General features: G+C 34.3%; 1 protein-coding gene across 6 annotated transcripts in view; it reads right to left on the reverse strand.

Annotated features, from left to right (window-relative positions):
- Positions 1–26,243, reverse strand: part of Cda5 (Chitin deacetylase-like 5) — a 129,151-nt gene that overhangs the window by 7,250 nt on the left and 95,658 nt on the right. For 3 of the 6 annotated variants that reach the window (XM_076113075.1, XM_076113066.1, XM_076113102.1), the window contains exons 2-9: positions 6,032–6,239; positions 5,275–5,497; positions 4,886–5,169; positions 2,026–4,806; positions 1,606–1,757; positions 917–1,065; positions 708–754; positions 423–596 (exon numbers count right to left, since the gene is read on the reverse strand). In XM_076113075.1, coding sequence (XP_075969190.1) covers positions 423–596; positions 708–754; positions 917–1,065; positions 1,606–1,757; positions 2,026–4,806; positions 4,886–5,169; positions 5,275–5,497; positions 6,032–6,239 — 4,018 coding nt within the window. The remainder of the gene's footprint in view (positions 1–422; positions 597–707; positions 755–916; positions 1,066–1,605; positions 1,758–2,025; positions 4,807–4,885; positions 5,170–5,274; positions 5,498–6,031; positions 6,240–26,243) is intronic. The other 3 variants (XM_076113094.1, XM_076113110.1, XM_076113085.1) reach the window with 2 other exon arrangements.

Consider the following 26,243-nt stretch of genomic DNA (forward strand, 5'->3'; position numbering starts at 1 on the left):
TATAAAATTACTACTTATATAAATATTTATATTAACAGGCAATAAACTGTCTCAAAAAAGAGATTAGTTAAGTTAGTGAAGACGAAAACATGTTATAAAATGTTTATATTAATCACTACAGAGACAGAAAAAGATACCACAAAAGCTAAATCAGATATTATATCAAGATATAGTAAAGAGAAAAGACAGTCTTGATAATAGATTTGAAATGAAATTTTTGAAATGATAGTTTGAGGCAACCTTCAGACCGAATCAAAACAAGACAGATGTTAAGTATTAATAGTTTGAATCAGTAGAAAGGTTGCTAATGAAGATGAAATTAAAATGAAATAATTAGATGATGTTTTTAAAGATGTTAATGAATTTCGAAAGTGATTGAAGCCGGGGTGAGTTTACATTCGATTTTGGTTCTTTTGTAGTACCTTGGGGTATATCGAGACGGGGTCATTGCTTCAGTGTAGGGTGCTGTAGTAGGGCGTTGTGTGGTCGTGCTCGTGCTAGTAGTGGGAGGAGTAGTGCTCAAAGTGGTTGCTTCGTACAAAGTCGTCTTCACGCTGCTCGGGTTATGATCATATCCCAATTCATTACCTTCGCCCCTGGATTGGCAATTTCGGTTTGTTAATATATCAGTTGGTTTTACTTGTAGCATAACTATATGGACTAAAATATAATTTATATTCTAACATAATTTCTATCAGAAAACTTACCTTGTCGAATGGCGAATGGGTGTTTGGTACTGATTCTGGGTGTTTATCTGAAAAGAGCGTGTTACAGGTTTTAACCAGGACTTATAAATTTTAATTTAACTTACTATTAATGAGAGCGATCATTGTATAATGTTTGAAATCTACTAAATCAAGATACATATTGTAATAAGAAGTGAAATGTTAATTATAGAAGTTGTTTTTTTAATTACCTGTGGCTGAATAAGTTCATCATCATAGTCGTCAGGAGATGGCCTCGGGGTGTAGGTCTCAACAGGTCTTCTCGCCGGTGGCGGAGTGCCTCTGTAGGTCTGCTGCACTACTGGGCGGAGCGAGGCCGTGTTATATTGCTGAACGTAGTCTGCCAATACCGGTTAGTAGGTTACGTGCCATTCAAGTTATTCAGGGTAGTGTACTTACAAAATATGATAAGTGAATTATAAATAAGGGAATACATTTATTTATACATATTGTATATACCAATGGATTCCATGTTATTTGGACTAAGAATCGTTAATACCATTTTGATATACTAAGGTCGTACGAATTATTATATGGATAGATGGTGCTTAAACTTTTAGTTGAAATTGGATCCGATAGGTATTAAATATTCATATTAGTTTGGTTCTGTCAATATTTTATGTTCATCATTAAACAATGTACTTTTGGGGTATCAGTCATGCAAATGTTACCAAATCATTTTCACTGTTATTTATTCCATCATACACACCAAGTGCAGTAATAATAATCTTAGAGTACTATATTTCCTTTGTACACAGTAATTCTTAAAATAATTATATATTTTTAGGTCTTTCTCTATGCTCATTCATGCATGTCTCAGATAATTATTTAAGATAATTAAAACAAAATGTTATGTAGATCGCTCTTAAATTAATGTTACCTGTATCTTTATACAATTCACCGTCTTCGTCATATACAGCGTAGAAGGGGTCGTATTGGTCGGGACTATAGTTCTGAGTTCCATTGTACAACATCTTGGGCCGAGGACTTGCTGAGTACTGCACCGGGGTGACACTCTCGGTCGGTTCCAAGCTAAAAATACCATTAAATCTGTAGAAAATCTTATAAGTCTAGACGTAAATACATTACTACAAAGTTCACACATTTTCGCAATATACAAAGCGTTTTAGTCAGTCTTTAAGTCAAAGTCACCAGTCAATGTTAGTTGGGTCACGCAGAAGTGTGATAGATACTAAAATACTGAAGAGGATCTGTACAGAAGGAAGTTAGTGTAGTGCTAAAGTTCAAGTCGAATACGTTTCAGGCGAGTTAGTACTATAGCGTCTACTCTTCGAATTACCTGTTTGTTTTATCGTCATGTTTAATCTTTGTGTATCTAGTCTCTTGGTTGTGGCTGTCACGAGGAGTCGTTAGTTTCATTTGTGCCACTATATTTGGATGTCTTACTCGTCCTCTGGTCTGCTTATCGCCATCATGAGAAGGTTCTTTTACGGTAGTCGGCTTAGCTAACCTATGCCTAACTGTATAGGGACGCAAAGTCGTCTGATTCAAGTATTTAGGAGGCTTGACTGTATTGGGACCATTCTCTGTAACTGGTCGTCTGATATGCATAGTTCTGTTTCTATGCATATGATGGACTATTTGGTAGTTTGATACTTCAGGTCGAATTAAAGTATTTGGCGTGGGAGAGTTGTAGTCTACTAATACAGGGATAGGAATTTTCCCGTTGATGTTCTTGTTAAAGTTTTTAAGTGGTACCTTAGTAGCTATAGATACATCGTTATGATTTTTGGTGGCACTTTCTGGCTTATATTTCAGAGGAATTCTCGAGGATTGCGGTCTGGCATGTTCAGTCTCACTGTCATCTTCATAGCTGTCATCATACTCTTTATAATTTTGAGCCATTGGAGGACGTTGTGGTTTAATTTCAGTACTTGGCATGTATTTTGGCTTCACAGCTGGTTCAAAATATTGTTCATCGTCTTCATAGTAATAGTCATTCATTTCAGGGGACGGTTTTGGTATAGGCCTACGTTTTGCTGGTGGTCTTGCTGTAGTAGTTATCGGACTGTTATTGAGGTATATTTTATGATTCTTAACTGGAGACTGTGTCGACTTAATCACTTGTGAAAATAAATTTTCTAGTTTTTGAATAGCTGGCGTGCTTTGTTGGAACGAAAATGAACGTAGCGGTACAATCTCAGTTGTAGGATTTTTGTTCCAGTATTGTTGCAAGGCTGACAGTTGCTCGTTTGCAATCGTAGTCAATGGTTTAGGCGTAGATTGTTTGAAAGCTATGTAAGCATTATGTGGTTTGATGGACGAAACCAAATACGGTTTTGCACTACCAACTGGTTTCAGAGGTATGATATTTTCAGGTTTGACTATATATTGGTGCTTAGGTGTTGAAAAGATTAACGGTGAGCCTGTAGAGCTTATGAACACGAAAGGTTTTTGAGTGACGGAATAAGTCTTTTGTGGCTCTGCCTTTGACTTGTTATCATGGTAAGGCTTAGGTGTACTACTTGTTATTGGTCTACTGAAACTATAGCTAATTGGTAACTGACGATCATCTTTGAAATTCGGTGGCTTCAGTTTAGGTCTGACTGCTTCGAGAGGTGTACCGGCCGTGTGTTGTACCTGAACATTCTCGTTCAACGACTGTTGTTGCAAATGCTGTTGCTGAATTTGTCGGGTGGGTTCGGGTCTTTGGATCAGTTGCTCATGCGTATGTCCATGTTTTAAGTGCGCTAATGACGGTCTTGGACTGCTAGCAATAGGCATCATTGAACTTCCAGGTCCCGATGGCAACGTAAATGGCTTTGGTGTGCTCATTCCGATATAATTTACCGTTGAACCTAGAGACGATACTGTCGAGACTTGAACAGTAGGATTAACAATCGGGGCTGGCTTATGTGGGGGTTCCGGCTTTCCAGTAGAATATTGGCCATTGCTTATCTTTGCCAAATACGCATCGAAATCAAAATCGGGATTAGCGAATGGATTTTCTATTTCCTTGTATTTGTTACTAGGATGCGTGAACTCATAAGGAGGTTTAAAGTCATGTTTGAATCGTTCTTCCTCTTCTTCGTCTTCATCTTCATCCTCATACGATTCGTCGTCCTCTTCCTTAGATTCGTCATCATCATCATACTCTTTGTCTTTCGATGGTCTTTTTTCTACGTACTGTTGTGTAGGCTTCACATTTCTAATAGGTTGCTGATTTTTCTGAGCTGTATAGTCTTGCGATTGGTAATTGTTTCTGTTTTGTTCCGGTCTTCTATAATTTTCTTGAGTCTTGGGTGATGTGGGTACCGGGACTGGTTTGCCTGTAACTACAGTACTAGGAACGTAGGACGAGTCGGGATATGAAAGCGGATTTTGAGATGCCGAAGAAGGGGCTTGATTTATATTTTGTCTAGGAGCATTGTTATAGAAACCTCCAGCCAATGAAGAGTAGGGATCACCATTTAAAGCAGATATAGGAGGACTCTTAGTTATTATTTGCGTTGCAGAATTCAAAGGATTATGAGCAAACGTTTGACTAGAAGGATCTGGTAAGCTAGGTCTAAAAGGCACATGTGATTGGAAATTATTACTTTGATACTGTAAAAAAGGATTGGCCGCAGATTGATACGAGTTGCTATTATGCTGTTGTGGACGACGATTACTATCATAATAGTTATTGTTATTCAAATTGTTGTATTGTTGCTGTTGCTGATATCTAGGGGAGTTTGAACTATATTGTGTTTGTGGATATTCAACTACTTTAACCGGCTTTACGTAACCCCAATTCTTTCCAGGAGATTTGTATCCATTTTTCAAATAGTATCTAATTTGCCTCTTTCCTCTCTCAGTGTCATCTTGAGGTAACGCCTCTTCAAAATCAGAATCAGCATCAATTTCAACGTATTCCATTTCCTCGCCACTATCACTTCTTTTACTCATTTCTCCTGGTTTTGTTGTGCTAGTTTCGTTAACACCTAAGTCTTTTCCTACCACTTCCCTTTTCTTTCTCAAGACTGGTTTATCAGTCAAGTCATTAGTAGTGATTTCATTAGTCTCAACGTCTAAATGTCTGTCATGATGAGAGTCAGTCACGATGTCACTTTTGTCTTCACTGCAAATAATGATAAAGTCCATTAGTTTCACAATCTTAGTCAATCTCAAGTCTTCCGTTACATTCCTAAAACACTTACCTGTAAGACTGGGGTGCCGGAGTAACAGTAGCGGTCCGCCTTTCGTCGACTTGTGAGCCAAATGAGAAAGACCCAATTTTACCACTGTTCTGAGGAATGGAGGCTGGAATAATGTTAGAATTGAGATTTCTTCCGGAGCTAATTTGCTGAACTCCATAGCCGTCTCTGTCCTTTTGAACCTGTCCAATGGTGGGGGGTTGTCCTCTGTAAACGCGCTGTTGTCTATCGCTTTCAATTTCTTCAACTGGTGGCAAGTCGTCTACTTCCGCGTAAAGCTGCTGTTGCTGTAATTTTAATCATGTGAGTAATTTATTTACTCCGATTTCCGAAAAAATATATCAATTTATATTGAATAAAATTAAAAGAAGCTTAGAGAATCTGAAAGATACCTTTTCATATTCTTGTCTATTGAATTTAGGCTGTCCTCTGGATGTAACGACGGGATTGGGCTGAGCACGCAGTGGCGGCGGCGGGGGTGTGCGGCGTGGCGGGGGAGGGGGAGGTTGCCGCTCTCTCGGTCGTTGCTCGATGACTCTTTCTAACTCTTCACCACCCGCACTGGTGCCGTCACAGCCTACGTTGCGCGGCCAATCACAAGTTTGGAGCTCGTGGCTAAATGAAATAACACACATGGTTTAATAATAATCTCTATTGACGTAGTCTTAGTCTATTGTATTTTTTTTAAATACGCGTGAAAGGTCTATATATTTTTAATAATAATAACAAATGTGCCGTTAACATTAACAAGCCTTTAAAGCAAATTTTATCTTTCAACGTTTGTGTAACAATCATATATTTCCATTATAAATAGTGCAGCAGGATTGTAAAGAACTTTTTACATGTGAATTTCTCACGAAAAGAGAGTCCATCGCATAATAGTAATGTCTTTACAGTTTTATACTTAATTAATAGGCAGCCGTAAGTCACGCGGCGTATATATAACTTACTTTAGCAAAAAGTAATGTAACTGATACCCACGGCAATTAAAACAGCAACTCTAGTATGGATTTTTATTTGACTAACAGTAGAGAAATTGTAATTATTAAGCTTACATTTGACATTTGGAAGTAAAAAACAAAAAAAAAAGATAGGACTGTTCGATGTGATAATAACAAGTTTTTAGTAATGTTCAGATTGTATTTTTACCTGTACATAAGGCCACCAGTGCAAGACTCGAGAAGTGCGCCGCCAAACACGCAGACATAGTACAATGAGCAGTCGGTGGGATGAGGGTAGTAGCCGAATTCTTCAGGGCAGTCGAAGTCCGCGTCTCTTTTGATGTCGGCTGCGACTGGAACCGACCGCACTGGGCCCGACCGGGATCGTGATCGATCTGATTGTGCGCCGTAGCATTCTGGAAATAAACAATAATTCTTATAAGTTTAAGCCACTAGGTACTATTAGGCAAGAAAACAAAAGTCATATTCTAGACATTTTTGAAGTGAAAAGTGTATTTATGCAAGATTTTTTTACAGATATGCTACTTTGACTGTAGTCACACAATGTGTCACGTTTGTTGTACAAAGTGCCTGATAAATTGCCATCCATTAGAAGAATGGTAACTCAAACATATTGAAAATGTGGGTGTAAGTTTTTGCTTTGGAAGTATAGCTAAATGGTTACTAATAACCCGACCAATCAAAGTTTCGTATGTAGAAATCAGGGTGTTATCCAACGAGTGACATAAAATTAAACGGTACGAACATGACAATTGTCGCAAGCGGCTGCAATAACGCGCCACTACGAAATCGTCGCCGATACACTTTCATTATAACCGCACACTAATCAGAATAATAACCAGAAACCGCTGGTTTAATGGCTGTACTTTATATGTTAGTCGCAATACACGGTATGGCGCTCAATATGCTCATTTTATTTACAAATGGCTCGTTTACTTATTTGAAGCTTAACCAGGGTATTCTATTGGCTAGGGCTAGAATTCAGTAAGGAATAAAATTCGCAAATTTATTAAAATATCTAATATCACCTATATACAACTTCGATAAGAAACTGAAACGATAATTATTGTAAACAATTTTTAAGACATTTTTGATATTGCCTGAGTTTTCAGAACGCCCTAAAGTCTAATACAAAACCTTAAGGTCTCATTGTAAGCTCTAAAGCCTAGTACAATAAATACAGCTGGTTTTTCCCTGTAGAATATTATATTTTGACCTGGAATAAAGCAGGTCACCGAGTACAGTATGTCTCCGGCCTAAAGCACGCAGTTGCAACAGTGTCCTTGCAAGACCGCATGCACTGCCGCAACCGAATACCTTACACTATCTCACCACGCTTAACTTTATCAGATCGGGGCAATCAAGCCAATCTCTACCTTAATATACTGATAACATAATTGATTTCGCAAGAGCACATTAATTTAAAACATAAAAAAATGCGAAAGCTATTATAGGTATATGTTGTACATACAAATTATAACAGCGTGTAATACTCCAAAATATTTCAATAAATGAAAATCAGCTGTCTGTTTGTGACGCTTTCGCAGGTTAACTATTGAACAGATTATGATAAAATTTTGCTTGGAGATATTTAGATGCTTCCAAATGGTGCTTAATTTGGGATACTTTTTTGAAAATCCTTGCAGAGATTGACTAGTATACTAGTGATAATAATAATAATTGATTTCGCAACAACACATGTCAAGAATCCAACGTTTGTTGATTGTGTAATCAAATTATTGTATAACAATAGGAATTGTGCTTTTTTTTCACATTCCGAGAGCATAATGGCAGTTCAAAAAATGGCCAATTGACGGTTATTGTAGAGTTTTGATAGTTCGTAATGTTTGTTACTGGCATTACGTGGTAATTAAGTAGAGGTGTATATTATACTGTATAATTAATGCCACCAAAAACATTCTGTAAAAACCTCAAGTCTCGCCGTAAAAAGTTGTGAGATCTATATAATACCAAGTCGATTAATCTATTCAGTCTCTACTTAAAGGACCTTCTGTCTTAAGTTATTACGTATGTTATTATCATGCCAATTTAAAAAAAATACCTTTAAAACAAATAGACCGACCTGGCCATCGCATGATTTAATTATTAGTATGTATCACACTATACAGCACGACGAGAAGTAAATGCTCCTGAAATGTTAATAGCGAATTTGTGTTTTCTTGCGATGACCAAGTCGATCTATTTGTTTTAAAGGTATTTTTTTTAAATTGGCATGATAATAACATACGTAATAACTTAAGACAGAAGGTCCTTTAAGTAGAGACTGAATAGATTAATCGACTTGGTATTATATAGATCTCACAACTTTTTACGGCGAGACTTGAGGTTTTTACAGAATGTTTTTGGTGGCATCTCACTTCTTTTTGTAAAGCGAACATAAGTCCAATTTGTATGGAAAGACGTTTTTTTTTCATAATTCAACATATTTTCCTATGGGAATGATGTTCAGTTTCATGGGCTAAACATCCTTATCCACCCTATACCCCCCCCCGTTATGTCTCATATAGTAGGTACCTATTTACACCTATTTATTTTATTTTCTACTGTAGTAATAATTCATTAACTGCAAATGTAACCTTGTAATCTTATACATTTATATGGGATTACAAAGTTATTGTTGCAGTTGGTGTATTTAGAAAACTGGACCGAAATTAGAAAATATTAAATTTTTCCCATGATTAAGACACTAAACCCTATTTGTATTCTAAATTTAAAGCTTCTAAGTCTGCTAGAAGTACCTTAGACTTTTGATGATCGGTGAGTCAGTGAGTCAGTGAATCAGTGAGTGACAAAATTCAAAATTTTAACAAGTTCTCATTCATAAACTACTGGTTCAAATTGACTGAAATTTTAAATATACCGTGTTTATACAATGACTAATTAGTTGCTGAAAATCCAGGCTTCTTGTTTTATCCACAACGAAATTATAGGGGTGTCAAAAATAGCCCGAATTGCTTCGAGAAAAGGATGTTACGGCCGTGCCGCTTTTTTTTTTGCTCGACTTGCGGGGGCACTTCCGTGCCCCCAGATGTGTGGGCTAGTATAATTATGACCTCATTCGCTGACGCTTTTGGGCATAGCGATGGCAAATATAATATAATTTAATGCGATCGTCTGGTTACTAAGCGAGAATTGCACGTAGCCTTAAAAGTTTCATAATGCATAATAATTATATTTTAATTTTTTTTAAGCTTAGTGTTTAAAACATTAAAATACCTCAGTCAATTTCGGTACTGTCCTATTGGTGGGCAAAGATTTCCCCAAAATGCTTCACAGAGAGCACAGAGGCAATGTCGCCTTCTCACGTATAACGTTTAAAAGTAAAACTGTAACATTCCAACAATCAAGATTCACAGCGCAAGTTACGAACTTATTATCTCTGTGAAAAGAAACCGAGAGTTAAGAGCTTTTATCTTAATCGCGAACAATTTTGTCACGTTCTTATTGTATCACGTTGTACGTGGGATTTAGGCCACAAGGCGAATCTCGCAGATTAAAATATTAAGTCGTTTTCAAGAGTTTTATTACGCTACCTTATGTGCTGTTGCCTAATTTGGGATTTAATATCGATGGCAGAATATAGGTTATTGTTGATATGGGTATTGAATATATTGATGGTTTAATGAAGATGAGTTGTCGTCCGGTAGCACGAAAATATATGATGATGACTCATTTGATGAGCTTTTTGTCGATAGTTATAAATATCAAAGACTTTCAGCTAATACCAATGACAAAGTAAAGATAGTCTCCTTAATAAAAACAATATTTTTATCAATAACTATTGTTTAATAAATAACCTCTAAAAATAAATTATCGTCACGTTTTAATATTTTTCTTCTTCGAATAAGTATTGTTAGCGCATCTAGTTAGACTGACTTTAGATAATATTATCTGTCACTTTATAAATAGGCTGATTTAAATGTAAGTACAAATACATATTATTATGTCATTTGCACAACATACAATCCATACACCATCATTTCCATTACTCAATGTACGGTGTGAAGACAGACAGAAGACTTCAAAGTAATAACATCACATAATGCGCTGCTTTCTTCACGATTAATTGCCTTCCACGAATGACAGGTGCCATCTTGTTATGATTTAATGTCATTATTATTCGTTCCGCAAACATTTTACATAATTAATTGACTAAACGTTAGCTTCTGGTATGTTAGCCGCCTGTGTTTTTACCTAATTTAGAACTGTTTTATAATGTTGGTACCTATCTCTAATAACCATACGTAAATAAATAAAATATCGCATTTTCTTTTTTTTCTCTAAAGCCTATGTAACATAACCAAGTTTCCACTTCAACACCAACATAACACAGTTTATAGAAAGCAGACGCGATGGCAAATATATTATGCATTCAAACTCTACAAAACCAAAAGATCGTAAACAACCTATAGGTCCAAATACGTCCACAATATCATAAAGACATTTATAGGAAATCTGCATATAATACAAACTCATAACAAAACAATACAAGTAATTTTGCAAAGGTAATACGCAGACCTTATCTAGATACAGCCGCATCATGCCACACAGTTTTGCAAGACAACCTTGTGTTCGAGACTACAGCATCACCATTGAACAATAGTAATGGTAATAACCAAACAAAAGCTTGAGTTTCCCACAAGTAGCTAATCCACGTTAAAGGCAGTTGCAGTTCTGATAACACGACACACAATTCTGAACCTTACACATATGGCTGTATGATTGATAATAGAATGAAAGTTATGTCGTCAGTGTCGACATACGACCGTCAAGATTTGGGCCGTGATCAGCACGCGCTCAACCGATACATGCCTCAGGCTTATCTGCGTGTGCGCAACCAACTTGTAATTTGTTAATTATAAAATTAGCCTCGCGTTAATCGCCATACATTACATCGTTAAAATATTTGCTAAACAATAAATCTATATTCAATGAGATTTAGCCTTAAGCCTACCGCATTATTTTTTAGTCCCGGCAATCTTGTATGCAAATTCATCGTATTGAGATCGTTGACATTTAAACAATGATTTATACGACTAGACATCCCATTACAATACATATACTAGTTAAGGCAAATAGAAGGCTATGTTATTGTACAATAGCTCTCTATTGAATCAGTTGTATTAAAACAGATTAGGAAACTATAGCATCGTGTAATTACCGTAAGCAGTTGCATCGCATAAACGACGGATGCGAAATGGACACACGCCCATCCTAATGGCTAGCTAAACCATGGCTAAATGTAGGCAAATCGCAACAAAGTAAAATTACAGCACAACGAAATCGACCCAGTTTGGCAACGACTCGGTACCCAGAACCCATATTAACTTATTAATCAATCAGCAAGTCCCTTGGTCGTGGCTCCGGGTGTTGCAAAAGGTAATAAATCTGCAATTATTCGCCGTGGACGAACCATAGAAGCATGAGATCCATAATAATGTCTAGTTGTGTGGGAAATGCTCAGGCGATTTATCTGCACATTGCAATATGACGTGTTGAAATATTCTCCAAGCATTGTGTACATACGATGCTCTATATAAACTCGAATCCGTCGTTTCAAGATCGTTGACTCCGACATTCTCGGCCGTTTTCTTCCTATCCTACGTCGATTGCGTTTCCATGTTTGTGAAATCAAAAAGAAACTCAATGACTATTAGGCGATAACTACAGGATAGGTGTGGGCGGGCGCACGTCGAATATCCAAGTATTGCGAACATATTTGCATTCTGCAGCCAAGTTGAATGCATTTATTACACCCACCGTGATTACGAATTCTCTGAATCCAATCTAAATTGTACATACATGAAAAACAAAACTCTCCTTAATTGGAAATGCATGCAATGATAATAAATCCTAGGACACCTACTAAGACTACCTCATACGCTTTACGTATTTCAATGTCTGCAAGTTACTAGGAAATAAATTGCCAAAGAATCGTCAAACAATAGAAAGAATTATCTGCGCAGGAAATTCCCAAGTATGAATGAAATATGTGTTCATAAACAATGCTTGAATTATGTTCTGCACACAGAGTCATAGATCAAGTAAAATGAATGTATGATCACTCGGGCAGTCAGGTTAACGCGTTGTATCAGATTTTCGCAGCGAGCAACAATGTTAGAAATGTGGAGCCAGAGGGAACTCGACGGCGGGATATGTAAGTAACCTCGTGGGAGGTAAATGGACCAGGATAGTCAATAGGTGGGTGAATCAACGGCTAGGATGCGAGTAGGCGAACTTGGACAGAGGTGATTGTATTGAATGATTTATGATATCTGGAATCTTGTAATGCTAATGTAGTTAATGCAAATAGGGTCAAAACAACGAAGAAAACAATCTTGGATGGTTCTAGACAATTTATACTTGACAGAGATGTAAATAGCAAACTACACTTTACTTAGAGTAAGTATAATCAAGATAAAATGTATTAACTGTATCTCTAAGCTTGTATCCATAAATAAAATACATGATACAAAAGAGATTGCAAATCAGTGCAATGTCTGAAGTAGTTTTTAACTAGATCAATGTGAATAGGTTAGTCAGAGGTCAGTGATTCATTACCGTGTTTATATGTAACAGCAATTACGTCTAGTCTGCTCTAATATTGCCCAATAGACGAAATTGTATGTTCCCTACACATGAACAATGGATTAAAATCGTGATGGCGTGCCCTTTGTGGAGCGTTGACCTTTTAGCTTTAATTCCTATCTACAGCCTATATCACCTCGGCGAACTGCCCATTCGTGGTTTGGCTGCACAATATAGATAATGATACGTCAAAAACAGCCTTGGACCTCTCACTCACAATAAATTCATTATTAACAATAACAATGTAGGCGTCATTCAAATGTTTGGTCACCGAAACTCATTAAAATTGACGAACGATATTTTACTGCCTTTTTCGTTTTGGATCATTACTGTCAAACGAAATCTAGATATAGAAGGTAATGATATCAAATCAAATAACGATCACGAGAATTCGTTTAAGACATTTACAAGATACGATCCAATCTGACACCCAATTATGAATTTGTATTTGAATGAGGTAACTCTATTCAATTTATTAAATAACATTGTTATGTAACAATAAATAGTTCTGACACAACTATGATTTTCTTTTGAATATGACAACAAAAAAGATTTCATCTATGATACTTCAATATTTCGATCAATGAGATACGAATTCGTTGCACGCAATTACAATAAATAAAAGTGAACCAGTTTCATTTAAATATTTTGTAAGTGGTGAATTGTAATATTTTTAAGATTGGCTAAGTTGGTTTCAAAATATTCTTTCAATTTTAATCTGTGTTTTTTTTACAGCAATCGTCAATTTTTACTATCCTAGTTAGTTAGGAATGAAATACAAAAAATAAAAAATTGTGCAGGTTGTCCTTGCAGACAATTTAGGCATACTTCCTTATATGATCTTTTATAATATGTTTAATATTTTAGTAGGTATACTATATTTATCAACAAAATAATGCTTATCATAATTGCAAATATGTAACTACGATCTATATCAAAATGATTCTAGTTAAAACAAATTCATAGCACATGGTTAGTATTGCGGCACCATCAATGACCGAACATTACGTGTGGTAAGATCGCCTCGGGCTTCGCTCTATTACGGTTTACACGCCCCGAAATATTGTTAATGTTGTTAAACAACTACATGAATAATACAGAATACATTATAGTACAGAATACATTAATCTGTATTTAAACCCACTCGTTATAATTATGTTTAATCTGGGGGCACGGAAGTGCCCCCGCAAGTCGAGCAAAAAAAAGCGGCACGGCCGTAACATCCTTTTCTCGAAGCAATTCGGGCTATTTTCGACCCCCCTATAATGTCGTTGTGGATAAAACAAGAAGCCTGAATTTTCAGCAACTAATTATTCATTGTATAAACACGGTATATTTAAATTTCAGTCAATTTGAACCAGTAGTTTAAAAATAACAACTTGTTAAAATTTTGAATTTTGTCACTCACTGATTCACTGACTCACTGACTCACTGACTCACCGATCATCAAAAGTCTAAGGTACTTCTAGCAGACTTAGAAGCTTCAAATTTAGAATACAAGTAGGGTTTAGTGTCTTAATCATGGGAAAAATTCAATATTTTCTAATTTCAGTCCAGTTTTCTAAATACACTAACTGCAACATTAACTTTGTAATCCCATATAAATGTATAAGATTACAAGATTATATTTGCAGTTAAGAATAATTACTACTGTAGAAAATAATAAATAATAGGTGTAGATAGGTACATACTATACGAGGCATAACGGGAGGGGATGTAGGGTGGGTAAGGGTGACCAAGTCGATCTATTTGTTTTAAACGTAAAATATTTTTAATATTGGCATGATAATAACTTATGTAATAACTTAAGACAGAAGGTCCTTTAAGTAGAGACGAAATAGATTAATCGACTTGGTATTATATAGATCTCACCACTTTTTACGCCAGAAAGACTGAGCTGCGAGACTTGAGGTTTTTACAGAATGTTTTTGGTGGCATGAATAATTGTCTTTGTGCAGAGCTATAATTGTAGCAAATGTTATTCGTCATGAAGTACAGGTATCTAAAACCAAAGCAATGTTCTCAATAGATAAAGGAAAAGGATCTATCTATATTTAATTCTAATTCTTGTTACAGGTTACCATTAACAATGGTAATTACATACATACGTAACATCACGCCTTTTCCCATAGTGATAGACAGAGACCAAAGAACGCCATTTACTTATTTTAGTTAAATATTATTTAATAGTGTTACGCATAATTACACAGTTTAAATCGTCTCGCTAACTCATTCATACATTTTTATACTGTACCATTCTTTTTTTGGTTATACCTAAATGTTGGATCCATTTTTGTTTCCTCTAACCATACATCAAAGTTAACAAACATCTCTGAATTATTATGTCACAGTCAGCTGTATACAGACATGTCATTCAAGTTATTAAGCTACACATTGTGGTAATTTACGTTCATAATGTGAAATATAAATTACACGTAGTCGTATGTGGATTTGGCCGATCATTGCACTGCGTTGCGACATCACTTTCCGCGTCCGTATTTTGGACACCGCAAGATAAAAACTTATAGACATGAAATATACCATAAGTACCATAACCTTTTTCTAAGAAGCGTTATAAGCATTTTTATGTAATGAAGAATTATAATGTTTTACCTCACCATGGTCCATTCAAATGTATGTATGATGCATATCTTAACACTTTCATGTACACGTCGTTTTCATTCTTAGTTCATTAATTAGCAGTATATTAGACCAACTTAACTAATACATGTAATTTTTTAGGTCTGCCATTTTTTAAATAACAGAATACCAATTGCTTTGCTATTAATTTCCAGAAAAAACCTTCATGATTTAATCGCGTTCCACTCGTCACTTGTGCCTTAACGTTATTTTTGTTGTCACGGTACTCGGCCTCGCTATCGTAATAATAGCCGCCTTTTCACTTTTTTTATGCACAACTACTTTAAAATATGCCTGTACGAGTGTATTACAACATTCGATACTTTAAAATGTCTCAAGGTTCAAACTGTTATATTTCTGTAGGAAAGGTTATTCTAAGTAAACGTAATTCCTTTGTTTCGCAATGTTCTAGACAAGTCTACTAATAGCTGATGTTAATTTGGCCGTGGTCATGGGAAGGTTGATCTAAAATTGACTAGGTTGAATACCTCCCACGCCACATTTATGTTAAGTGCCCACCTTTGAAGGTATACCAACTATTAATGTCATTGGTAATAATATTACATCCATTAGTAATAATATGAAATTTCCTAAAATGTCACGTATGATATTATTTTACTTGTCATCTTATCTCCAATCTGTTCTAACAAATTTGATCTCATAACTCATTTATTTACCTTTATGTAGAGCACTTTTAATATGACAAGCCGTCAGCCTTGGCATTTTATTAGATGTTGTTTCAAATATCACATAAACACGTACTTTGATTGGAAAATAATTGAAATTGTTGATACTTGAAACTGAACGGACGTAAAAACTTTAATATTGAATGATTTAATAGCTGATCTAATTTGATTATAGAAGTGCAAAAAGTATATTTATTACCGTTTGTATAGTCTAGTGCTGTAATAACTTCCTGCTCTATATAAATCGTTACCTTGGACAATTACTGCGTTAATGTCATGAGCGAAAATCGCATTTGTATCTATAAATTTAATTACCAAAACCGCTTTTTTCTTTGAATCCGGTAGTCAAACGAAATATTTATTACTGTTTAATCAATTACTGAATCTAAAAACAATTTGCCTGAGGCGTATAGCAATCAAATACAAAGTATGCAACAATTTTATTGCGTGTAATTTTTAGTCCGCAACGATGCTAACCTCAGTGTAATATTAGACGTCATTTTGCTCAGACTGTATTGCCTACATAATATGCAAATCGTTACAGTGTTTCCTTTGAACTCGATAAAATGTCAAGATTCTTAGGCCGTGGGCGGTTCGATCGTGATACCTAGGATTAGCTTTAATACCGATGTTATGGAACAAATAATCCACGGCTGAAGTTACTTAGATGCGAAATGAACTTCGTGTCAGTTTAGTGTTACTTTAATGATGCTATTTGTATTTAAGTATAAGTTTGTTTTATGAACTGTTTTACCTGTTTCAGTTCATAAATATTTACTTATAATAATTTATAGTATTATAAATATTAGCATTTTTAAATATCAATAAAATCGTTTATCTATAAACAAACTGGAAGATTATTATCCATCTTCTTATCGATCCAATCTTAACAATCTAATCGTGGACATAAATTAAAACAGCACTAATAATGTTGTCTACAAAACGAAAAAAGGAAAACCAACATTTTTATTACTATATCATCCTCTTATTGATCATAATTTTGTCTGGCGTTTTGTCGTTTGTCTCACTGCGCCATTTTTGTTCTTATACCAATAAACTGTCGCTCCTTTATCGAGACAGTTGTTTCGTATTGAATGTCAAGGTAGCGTTAAACCGTATCCGGGTTTGTTACACCTAAAGGCCCCTTTATATGCTGACAAATGCAAGTTGTGATAGGGCTGGCTTGACTGGCTGTATTTATTAGCGTCTACATGGCCTTATATTATTTCGACTAAAGACTGTGTCTTCAAACTGCAAATAACGTAAATAGTGTATTAAGATTGCAGTTACTTGTCAGATGGTAACAAAAAACACTGACGAAACTTGCCCTTTTCTTAGAAGTCGTTTAGAATGGAGCACGTTAGGAGACATTTGCTAATTTTTGCGATTATATGTGGCAACATGTAGTCAAGCCTAAAACAAGGAACTCACTTATACTTGGAAGCGATATTTCTCAAAAAAATACTTCAGTGTGTATGCCCTATAACATAAACGAGTGCACTGCTTGTCTGAAGAACATCGTCAAAGTTTTAAATGAGTCTATTTTTACTCTATATTTATACCAGGCATTGTACTGTAGAATAATGTTAATGGTCTTTGTGAGGCTTGTAGTGCAAAAATAGCACTTTTTATAAGCCTTGTTCTCTAGATTATCATAAGGTTTATTCTAGTTATCTATTTTTTGTTCGTGAGAGCGAGTGCTGGCATATTTACGGCGTGTTTCACGGCTCGCTATGGCAATAAACTAAAAAGGAATTGTGTTTTTCATGTCTACCACCTACATACATCCTCTATGACTACGTACATAAATAGATACGTTTTCATGTTTTTTGATAGCTTAAGTCTTAATATATCAATATGTTGCTATGCGGTAGCAAATTTACCTGCATAATTATATGCAGTTTTACAGCGACAACTTACAAGTCAATTAATCAAAACATATATATCGTACATATAATTTTCGACAGTTTTTAAACACATTGCCGAAAACTGGCCAAATCATATTTATGGAACACGCAAGCATTTTTTATCTAAGAGGCTTAAACTCCTAATGGCGCAGTTTTAGCGGCACATCCATCAAATTTCCTTGTTTTAATGACTTCCCTATATTTAAATCAATTAATAAAAACTGTTCAGTAACTTTCCGAACACAGTCACAAAACTAAACTAATGCTAGATCTTTAAATTCCCATTGTTTGTAAAGGGCAGCCATTCTCAATTTGCGTTCACAAATCTACAACCAGTCACGATTGTAGCCGTGAAATTATTAATACGGGCTTTATATACGCAGAACAAGCGTCTCGTATGATTTGAACGATCTATTAGACAAACTAGTTGAGTAATACAGAAGCTGATATTAGAGTAAGCCAGAATAGATTTATAGATATAGATACAGATAGATTATGTTATTTTAGCAATATAAATATTATAGAATAGGATAATGGCGTTATAAACAAATAAATTACTATTATCGTATCTTAAGTTGTTGTCTGCGAAGTTATTAAATGTCTTTAATAATCTTTTATTTGATGTATTTCATGATTGTATACCAAATATATGTAGGTATTGTATAACGGTCTACTTCCACTGGGAATGCTTATATATGTACATATATTTCAAACATCATCTTTGTTGCTATGGGGTAGACTAATATTGAAGCACGCTATTTGCTATAATTTGTTCTCACTGCTACATCTTTTAAATACATAGCACAAATTACAAAGTCATGAACATTTAGCAACGCATCTAATATCATGGGAAACTGTTGTAACCTTAAATTCACATTTAAGCTCATCTTCGATTGATTGCGTTCAGTACATGCCCATAATAATGGTATTTATATTAAGAAATATTGCTTCAGGTGGATGTTGGGTAACTTCCTTTAAACTAGATGTTATCAGATCGTTAGTTTAGGCATTAACCTTATCGTTAGTCTCGCCTTGTTCATGATCTAGTGGTTTTGATATAAGTATTAAGTAAGGACTTCCATAAGTCATTAAATGAACGTATACCATGTAATCTTTTATAAATAAACTTGTAATTGAATAATATGCATTGGATGCTGTTTGCTATGCATTAAAAATATGGATGTATTTATATGTCTAGTAACAAGAGCAACGTGTTTTAGTGATTGTGTTTTCGTGAATTATAGCCTTTTCATTGTTCTAATTATACTTTTTTATAAGAATCGCCTTATACCTAAAGTAGTTATGTTTAATTGAGTGAAACTTTTGTAAAAGCTTACTTTTCTTACTATATTAATTATTGCCAGAACTACATAACATATTGAGAGATAGTAAGAGTAGATCAGTATCATTTTATAGTGAACCTAATAGATACATATCTTAGTTTAAACTCATGCATAATACCTTTCTAATGGTTTCAGTAAATGTAATAATTCTATTAGATCACAGCAATCTTAGGTAACTAAGGTATTTACAAGTTCCAATTAATTAAATAATTCTAGAGCAATGTTGTCTACGCCTACTTGCGTAGAATGTGAAACTTTCAAATTGTGAAATTGCAACTCGATCGGTATTGCTCATTGAAATCTAGACGACCTAAATATAGAAGCTATTTATAGTAATATCTTATATTAGTGTTACAAAGAATATGAATAGAGCGATGAAATACGAGTTCAAGCATTTGGCGTTTAAAACTAAAAATAACTCGGGCACTACGTTAGAAACATTTTTCCATTTGTAGCTACTTACTTATACGAAAATATCTGTTTCAAACAAAGCCAGTACAATTACTGTGGTTCGTTAAACTGAAGCGAGTACATAAAATATTTTTTAGTAGTACTTGCTCGTGTTCCTATTCGGTGCTCAATAACATTTTCGGTGCAAATTAATTGTTAATCAATGCCCACTAAAAATATGATTAACGTAATAACTTGCAATAGTCTTTTAACCAATAAACTGATTTATAACCAGCAATGAACCTGTTTAACTGCACCAATTTATACTGAAGCAATCCCAATTTAAGTGATTTGCAACCATTTCTCCGATCACTCACGTTGCAATTGTATATCCTTATACAAAACCAGCATTGTCCAGCGAATAAGCGAATGTTTCCTTAAGCACTGGTCACGATATGTTTCATAATGGCTGTGACAAGTGGGCGCAGCAACCTGCCCGTTCCCGGCGACAGTCGACACAGGCTGCGAGCGTGACTATCGCAATACTGCGGAACGGTGCAAGAAAGCGAGTTGTGACGTCATAGTTTTGTATTCGCGGTTTGAATTATTTATATGTTATCTTTATAGCCTTATTATATTGAACTAAATCGGTAACACGATTTATTTTGAAATCAATGATGTCAATTTTGTATTGTGGTGGATCAAGAAATTTTAGTTACAGACAGAGTTTGAAGTACATATTAAGTAATTTAAATTACAATATTTTATCTTTTTCTGCCTTCTGAAAGGATACTGAGAATAAATTTTTCTACAGTAGCCTAACATTAGTTTTGCCTTTTGTATAAATAAATTTCATTTTTACTAATATCTTAGTTTTAAGTACCTGAAGCCTGAAGCATACAGCGACATTTTACGCTTCTGCTTGCAACTTAACAACTACAGTCTAAAACAATTCGTGATACCTGTCTAAACAATGTTATTGTTTTTGATATTTGTTTGTAGAAAGTGTTATTATACTGCCATTAAAATACAATTGAATTAGAGATGTTTCTGATCTATTACAGACAATAACAGCTAACAAGTTTGAAATGGCATTTAAATGAAAATGAAACATGAATTTAATAATGAACGTGTTTTGCAGTCGCTTATACAGTCAGCACGATGGCTGGCTGTTTGAAAACTTATCCTCGTCAAATCATCGTATAGGTTATGACTAATTTTGAAAAGCTATACAAAATATAAACTGTTATTTACACGTATAACATAAACTTAACCTTGGATATAAAGACAATTGACCCAGAAGTTGGCTAGCACCATGTTTCATTTATAAATCTGTGTATGAAAACCGTATGCTAATTTCACTGGAAGTCAGCATCGAGCTATATATAATACTAGCAGACCCGCGCAACTTCGCTTGCGTCACCTAAGAGAATGGGTCAAAATTTTCCCCGTTTTTGTAACATTTTTCGTTGCTACTCCGCTCCTAATGACCGTAGCGTGATGTTATATAGCCTTCCTCGATAAATGGGCTATCTAATACTGAAATAATTTTTCAAATCGGACCAGTAGTTCCTGAGATTAGCGCGTTCAAACAAACAAACAATCAAGCAAACAAACAAACTCTTCAGCTTTATTATATTAGTATAGATAATTCAATTTCACTTGAACGAAATGAATTCGACCAAAACTTCAAACCTTCCGGACATCCTCAACTTGTCATTTCCACAATACCTGTAACAAAATAAAAAAGTTCGCATTAACACATCGTTTTCCGATCGCACGCAACTACCCGCTACTTCCAGTACCGGCATTAGTAGATAATCTAACAATTATACACTGCAGACGTTCCGTGTACACTCAACAGCAATAACTTGTATATATTGGCACATTATCAATCCATAAAACTGTAGATAAAATGGCAGTGAGCTCGCACATGGGACTAACATTATTCATGGCGAAAGGTGGGTCTATTCCATACATCTCTGCTCCACCTGCGGTGATAACATTTGTGATATTTGTATGTATGAAATAGTGAAACTATTGCGGTTTGATAACCATTTAACATTACCTTACAAACACCAAGATGTACGCCTGAAGTATAGCGTCAATCATAATATGTATAAAATGTCACACCTTTAATCAATAAAACAGTAAAATAACTGCGCTTTGTTTACGTCAACATAAATTAACAATCGTTATGTTATCATAGATATATTCTAGCGATAGTTATATTGCTGTTTTCATACATAATTTGATATGTTGTATGAATGTGTAGTTTCTTATTTAGTATTGGATGCATATTTATGCTAGTAACTATACAATGAGGCCGCATCACGAACCAGATCGTGACAGGACATGATAGAAATGGTATCGCTTTCAAATTACATAAATTATTATTCGCCCACGGCTCGGACCGTTTAATTGTGTAACGATTTGTTGCTAAATATCCTCTCACTTACAATCATAGGATTTAATAGAACTCGGCATTTCATGGTGTGTATTGGAGCATGGGAAGTAACGCTAGTAACAAGTAATCACCGTGACATGTATTGCAGTTTGCAGTTAATTAAGTTAGTTGTCGATGGTTGTTTTAATTTAATTTGATTTGGAACTAAATGCCATAGAATGGTTTTAAAACTAGGATTATTAAAAATACCATTTTTAAGTGCTCTGAGCGTTTGTCCAGGTTTTTGAGAAACGTCTAATTTGTTTACCCAACGACAAATAAAAACATATAGGTATTATTCTAATCAATTTTATACATTTTAAATTTTCAAAGACATTGCAATAACTATTACCGGCAATGATCATACGCAAATTCTTGCTTACATAAGACAATGACCATGTATTATCTAAACACTTGATTACATAGTATTCGCAATCAACCCGTATTTACTCTATTGACAGCTGTACGATAACGTGAGTGACGGCAAACGATCATTGAAAACTAATAGTACATCGTGACGAAATACTAAGGATAATTGTTGAGTTTTGAAAGTTAAATTAAAATTTTGTAAGAAGTTTCGAAGACAGTGTAATTGTATCCTAAAAATATTTTATTGATAATAATATATACGTTCGATAAACTCCCAGCTCACTTTTTTTTCAGGGGCTTAAGACAAAGCCTTATTTTCATTTATGACCAGTGTTAAAAGGACTTTTACAGTTTCTTTCCTTTGGTTAGAAAAAGTTTTTTTTTAAATGTTAAATGTCAATTATTATTAGTTTTGCAATAATAGAATACATATTACCCAGACTCAAAGCACAATCTGATCAATCAAAAAGTGACTTACAATATTTTCTAGAAATACTTTTCTACCAGAGCATTCGGAAGACTCCTCCTTCAATAAAGTTAGGTTGGCAAAATATAGCCTTAACAACTACAAGTAGGATTTGGCACAAGTCTAAGGACATATCGAGTTCATACAAAAGTAGATTACCATAAACGGTAGCATCGTTTTATCAGATCGGACGTGAATGAGCGAATTGCCTTACTGAGAATCATAACAGCTCTTTCAACCGTATTAGGGATGTAAATATCATATACGTACTAGAGTAATAAGATGGGGTTTGATGCGTCATTTAAATACATAAATATACATACATACGTCCATTAAATCACGCCTTTTTCTCATAGGGATGGTAGGCAGAGACCAAAGAACGCCGCTTGATACGATCCTCACAAACTTCCCTTGACTAATTCACATCCATACAAACACAAACATATTAAGCACATTTAGCAACTTCTACTTCTCACCGCTGTAACATAAAAGAACAAACCTGATTGCGGAGTCAATAAAAAAATAATTAAAACAAATTATTTTGTCTCAACAACTCTTTTACTTGTTTTAATTGTTCACGCTCTGGTACTTTTTAAAAGCGTCAATAGACAACATACTAAATGCAAGTAGAATTAAATCTTGTTATCAATCAATCACTTTATGTTATCAAATGTCTACAAAACCACAAATAAGCGCAAGATGCATGCAAAAATAACATACAATCTTAATTAGTGACTAATACATTTTTTTGAAGAGCGTGTACTCTGACTCGTTTTAATATAAAGATGATGAAGCGCTTATGTCATTTTATTACGAGATTCTTGACCTACGACATATCGGAGATGTGACTCAGATTGCACACCGTACCATCTTCAAACTAACATTCTAGTAATGGAAAACTGAACCTTATTGCAAAAGCTTCAAGAGACATTTTTGTTAATGTTTGAAACCAGTAATTAAACTCCCTTGATTGATTGCAGATTAGATTCATTGTTTACATAATTGGGTATTCTTAAAATTATAACAGAATCATTAAATTATATTTTAAAATATGAGGATCTAAAGATGTAAATGGCATTTTTCTTCTTTTTTACTGTCTGAAGCTAATTTGGCATTTTATTACTTGAGATCAAACTCGTAACTTGAAAATGATTCATCGATTTTCTTGCATTCAATATTGAGGTCATGTAAGGTCAAATCGTATTACGTTTCATCTTGCAGATTGCAGGTAAATATCATTACGAAGATCTATCTTTCCATAACTAGATAGGTGCGGTAATGCCACAGCTTATGGGTTATTTTGTGGTTAAGACTGGCCACATACATACTTCGGTTTTTTTTTGGTTTTTGTGCAGTGAAGATTACCTTAGTGGTTTCTTGCTATCACGTACAGTAATGGTCAGGAGTTATTCAGGAAATAGGCTGTATTTCACCACATAGGCACGTTTTCATATTAACGTGATTTTGTTTTATTTTCTAGTACAGATTATCCTGGAAGGAAATGTAGGAAGGAGAAGGTTTCGATGTAATAGCATTTAAAAAAATAGTAATAGAACACCAGCAACGAAACATTTCAGCTAAAATGTTTTTCTATAAAATCATCTAAGAAATAAGATACTCCTATTTTTATTGACTAATAACAGTTAATAATATTTTTTCAATGTACGGAACAAATATTTATTTGTTTAACTACATTGAAGAGCAATTAAACGAAACGATTGTGTTTGTTTATCTAGAACCTAACATAGATATCTACGAGGTCAATCGAAACAAAATCTCAGCAATTTTTGACCCAAAGACCTTAATTTGTAAAAATAATTCTCCCATTATTATATTACATCATATTATTGTTTCATTCCGGAACTAAACTTAATTGTTTTGATTCCGTTTCATTAAAATCAATTCTTCGGGTGGTGTTTGAGGTGTTTCATCAAAATTGATTTAAACTTTGTTGCGGTAGCGTCCCTAAGTTGGTATAAAACTGATTTTTGTTTTCATCACTGAATCTAAAATACAAATCTTTAGAAGATATATTTTGACTGTGTATTTATTGAGTTAAGTACACATAAGACTTGGGCTGAAAGATTTGGGCTGAACATTATTCACTTTATTATAGATAAAGTGAATAATGTTCAGCCCAAATCTCTTTTGAATTCTTGTAGATCAATCTTTTTTACAAGTCTGTATATTATGCTTAACGTAATACGTTGTTATTATATCATCTTATGCGTACATTATCCCACTACGAGAAGAGCCTCCCACAAGGCTGCCCTGTACCCGCGATATAAATGTAACAATTTTAAGCGAATTATAAACTGCTGTCTCAGAAAATTATCAAGTAAAATCGACAACAATTGCTTTATTAAAATAAATAATACTTTAAGTTATCTTATTATTCCTGCAATGTTCTTATGTGTTTTCCCCTTTTTCAGTTACAAAATAATTTGTATAAAATGGCATGACATTTTTAACACGCTTTCAGCTTCTTTTTATATAATGAAGACTGAAACGTTTGTTTTGTTCAGTTTTTGTCTAATCATAGTACGACTAAGATGTCATGCAACGGATGCAATTTCACAAGTTATTCTTATTTAACAAGACGTCTAAAATTCTGTCTTACGGTTTGTAATGAACAATTGAATATTATTCGAGTAATAGATTATTATTAATGTTCGTTAAAATTAACTATTATATTGATTTTTAAGGTATTGCAAATCTGTGACTGTCGCGGTATGTATATCCAAATAAATTTAAATTATTTTGTTTTTGGTGATATTATGCAGTATTATTTATGACACAAGGTTGATTATATTTATTGACCCTTTTTTTGACATATTTATGTCATACAGTTTTTGGATTCAGTATAACAATGAACCATTATTAAAATGACCATAAAATGGATTAAATAATCATAAAACAAGGAAAAGTCATCTCACTATTAAATAACATAAAATCGATTTTACATTACTTACTATCAAATCTTTTCACTCCAACAATAGTACAAATACATAATATTAATGTATGTTATCGACCTTAATACCTACTTGCTTGAATACTCACGATTCGACATAGGAACCTCGGTGACCCGTTACACAAAGTTTCATTAAATGTCGGCGTCAATCAACCAATACTAACCGTGACCACGCTTGACCACAATACTAAATATGTTGTATAACACTATGAAGGAACTTATAGTGAGAAATACTGGACAGAAATAATGTCAGAAGAATTTAAGAAGATCAACAAGCTCAAGTTAAATAATGTTGAAAAAAAATCTACTTAAAAATCAAGTTTCGGCAAAAACCACTAAAACGTAATAAGCTGTATGTAATTTTTCTACCACTCTTAATAATAAAGGTGGAATTGGGCTTATAATCAAGTTCTTACAAACCAAAGCTCTCTCAATTTTTACTCTCTCATACTTTAACAAGAATAACAATGTATTCTTTCATTCAATTGCTAAGCAACAATATGTCACAAGATAATAATTACTGTCATTTAATCAACACCTGTGTGGCACAATTTATTGATTTATATAAATCA

Source organism: Anticarsia gemmatalis, chromosome 1 (genome assembly GCF_050436995.1).
Source record: "Anticarsia gemmatalis isolate Benzon Research Colony breed Stoneville strain chromosome 1, ilAntGemm2 primary, whole genome shotgun sequence".
NCBI lineage: Eukaryota > Metazoa > Arthropoda > Insecta > Lepidoptera > Erebidae > Anticarsia > Anticarsia gemmatalis.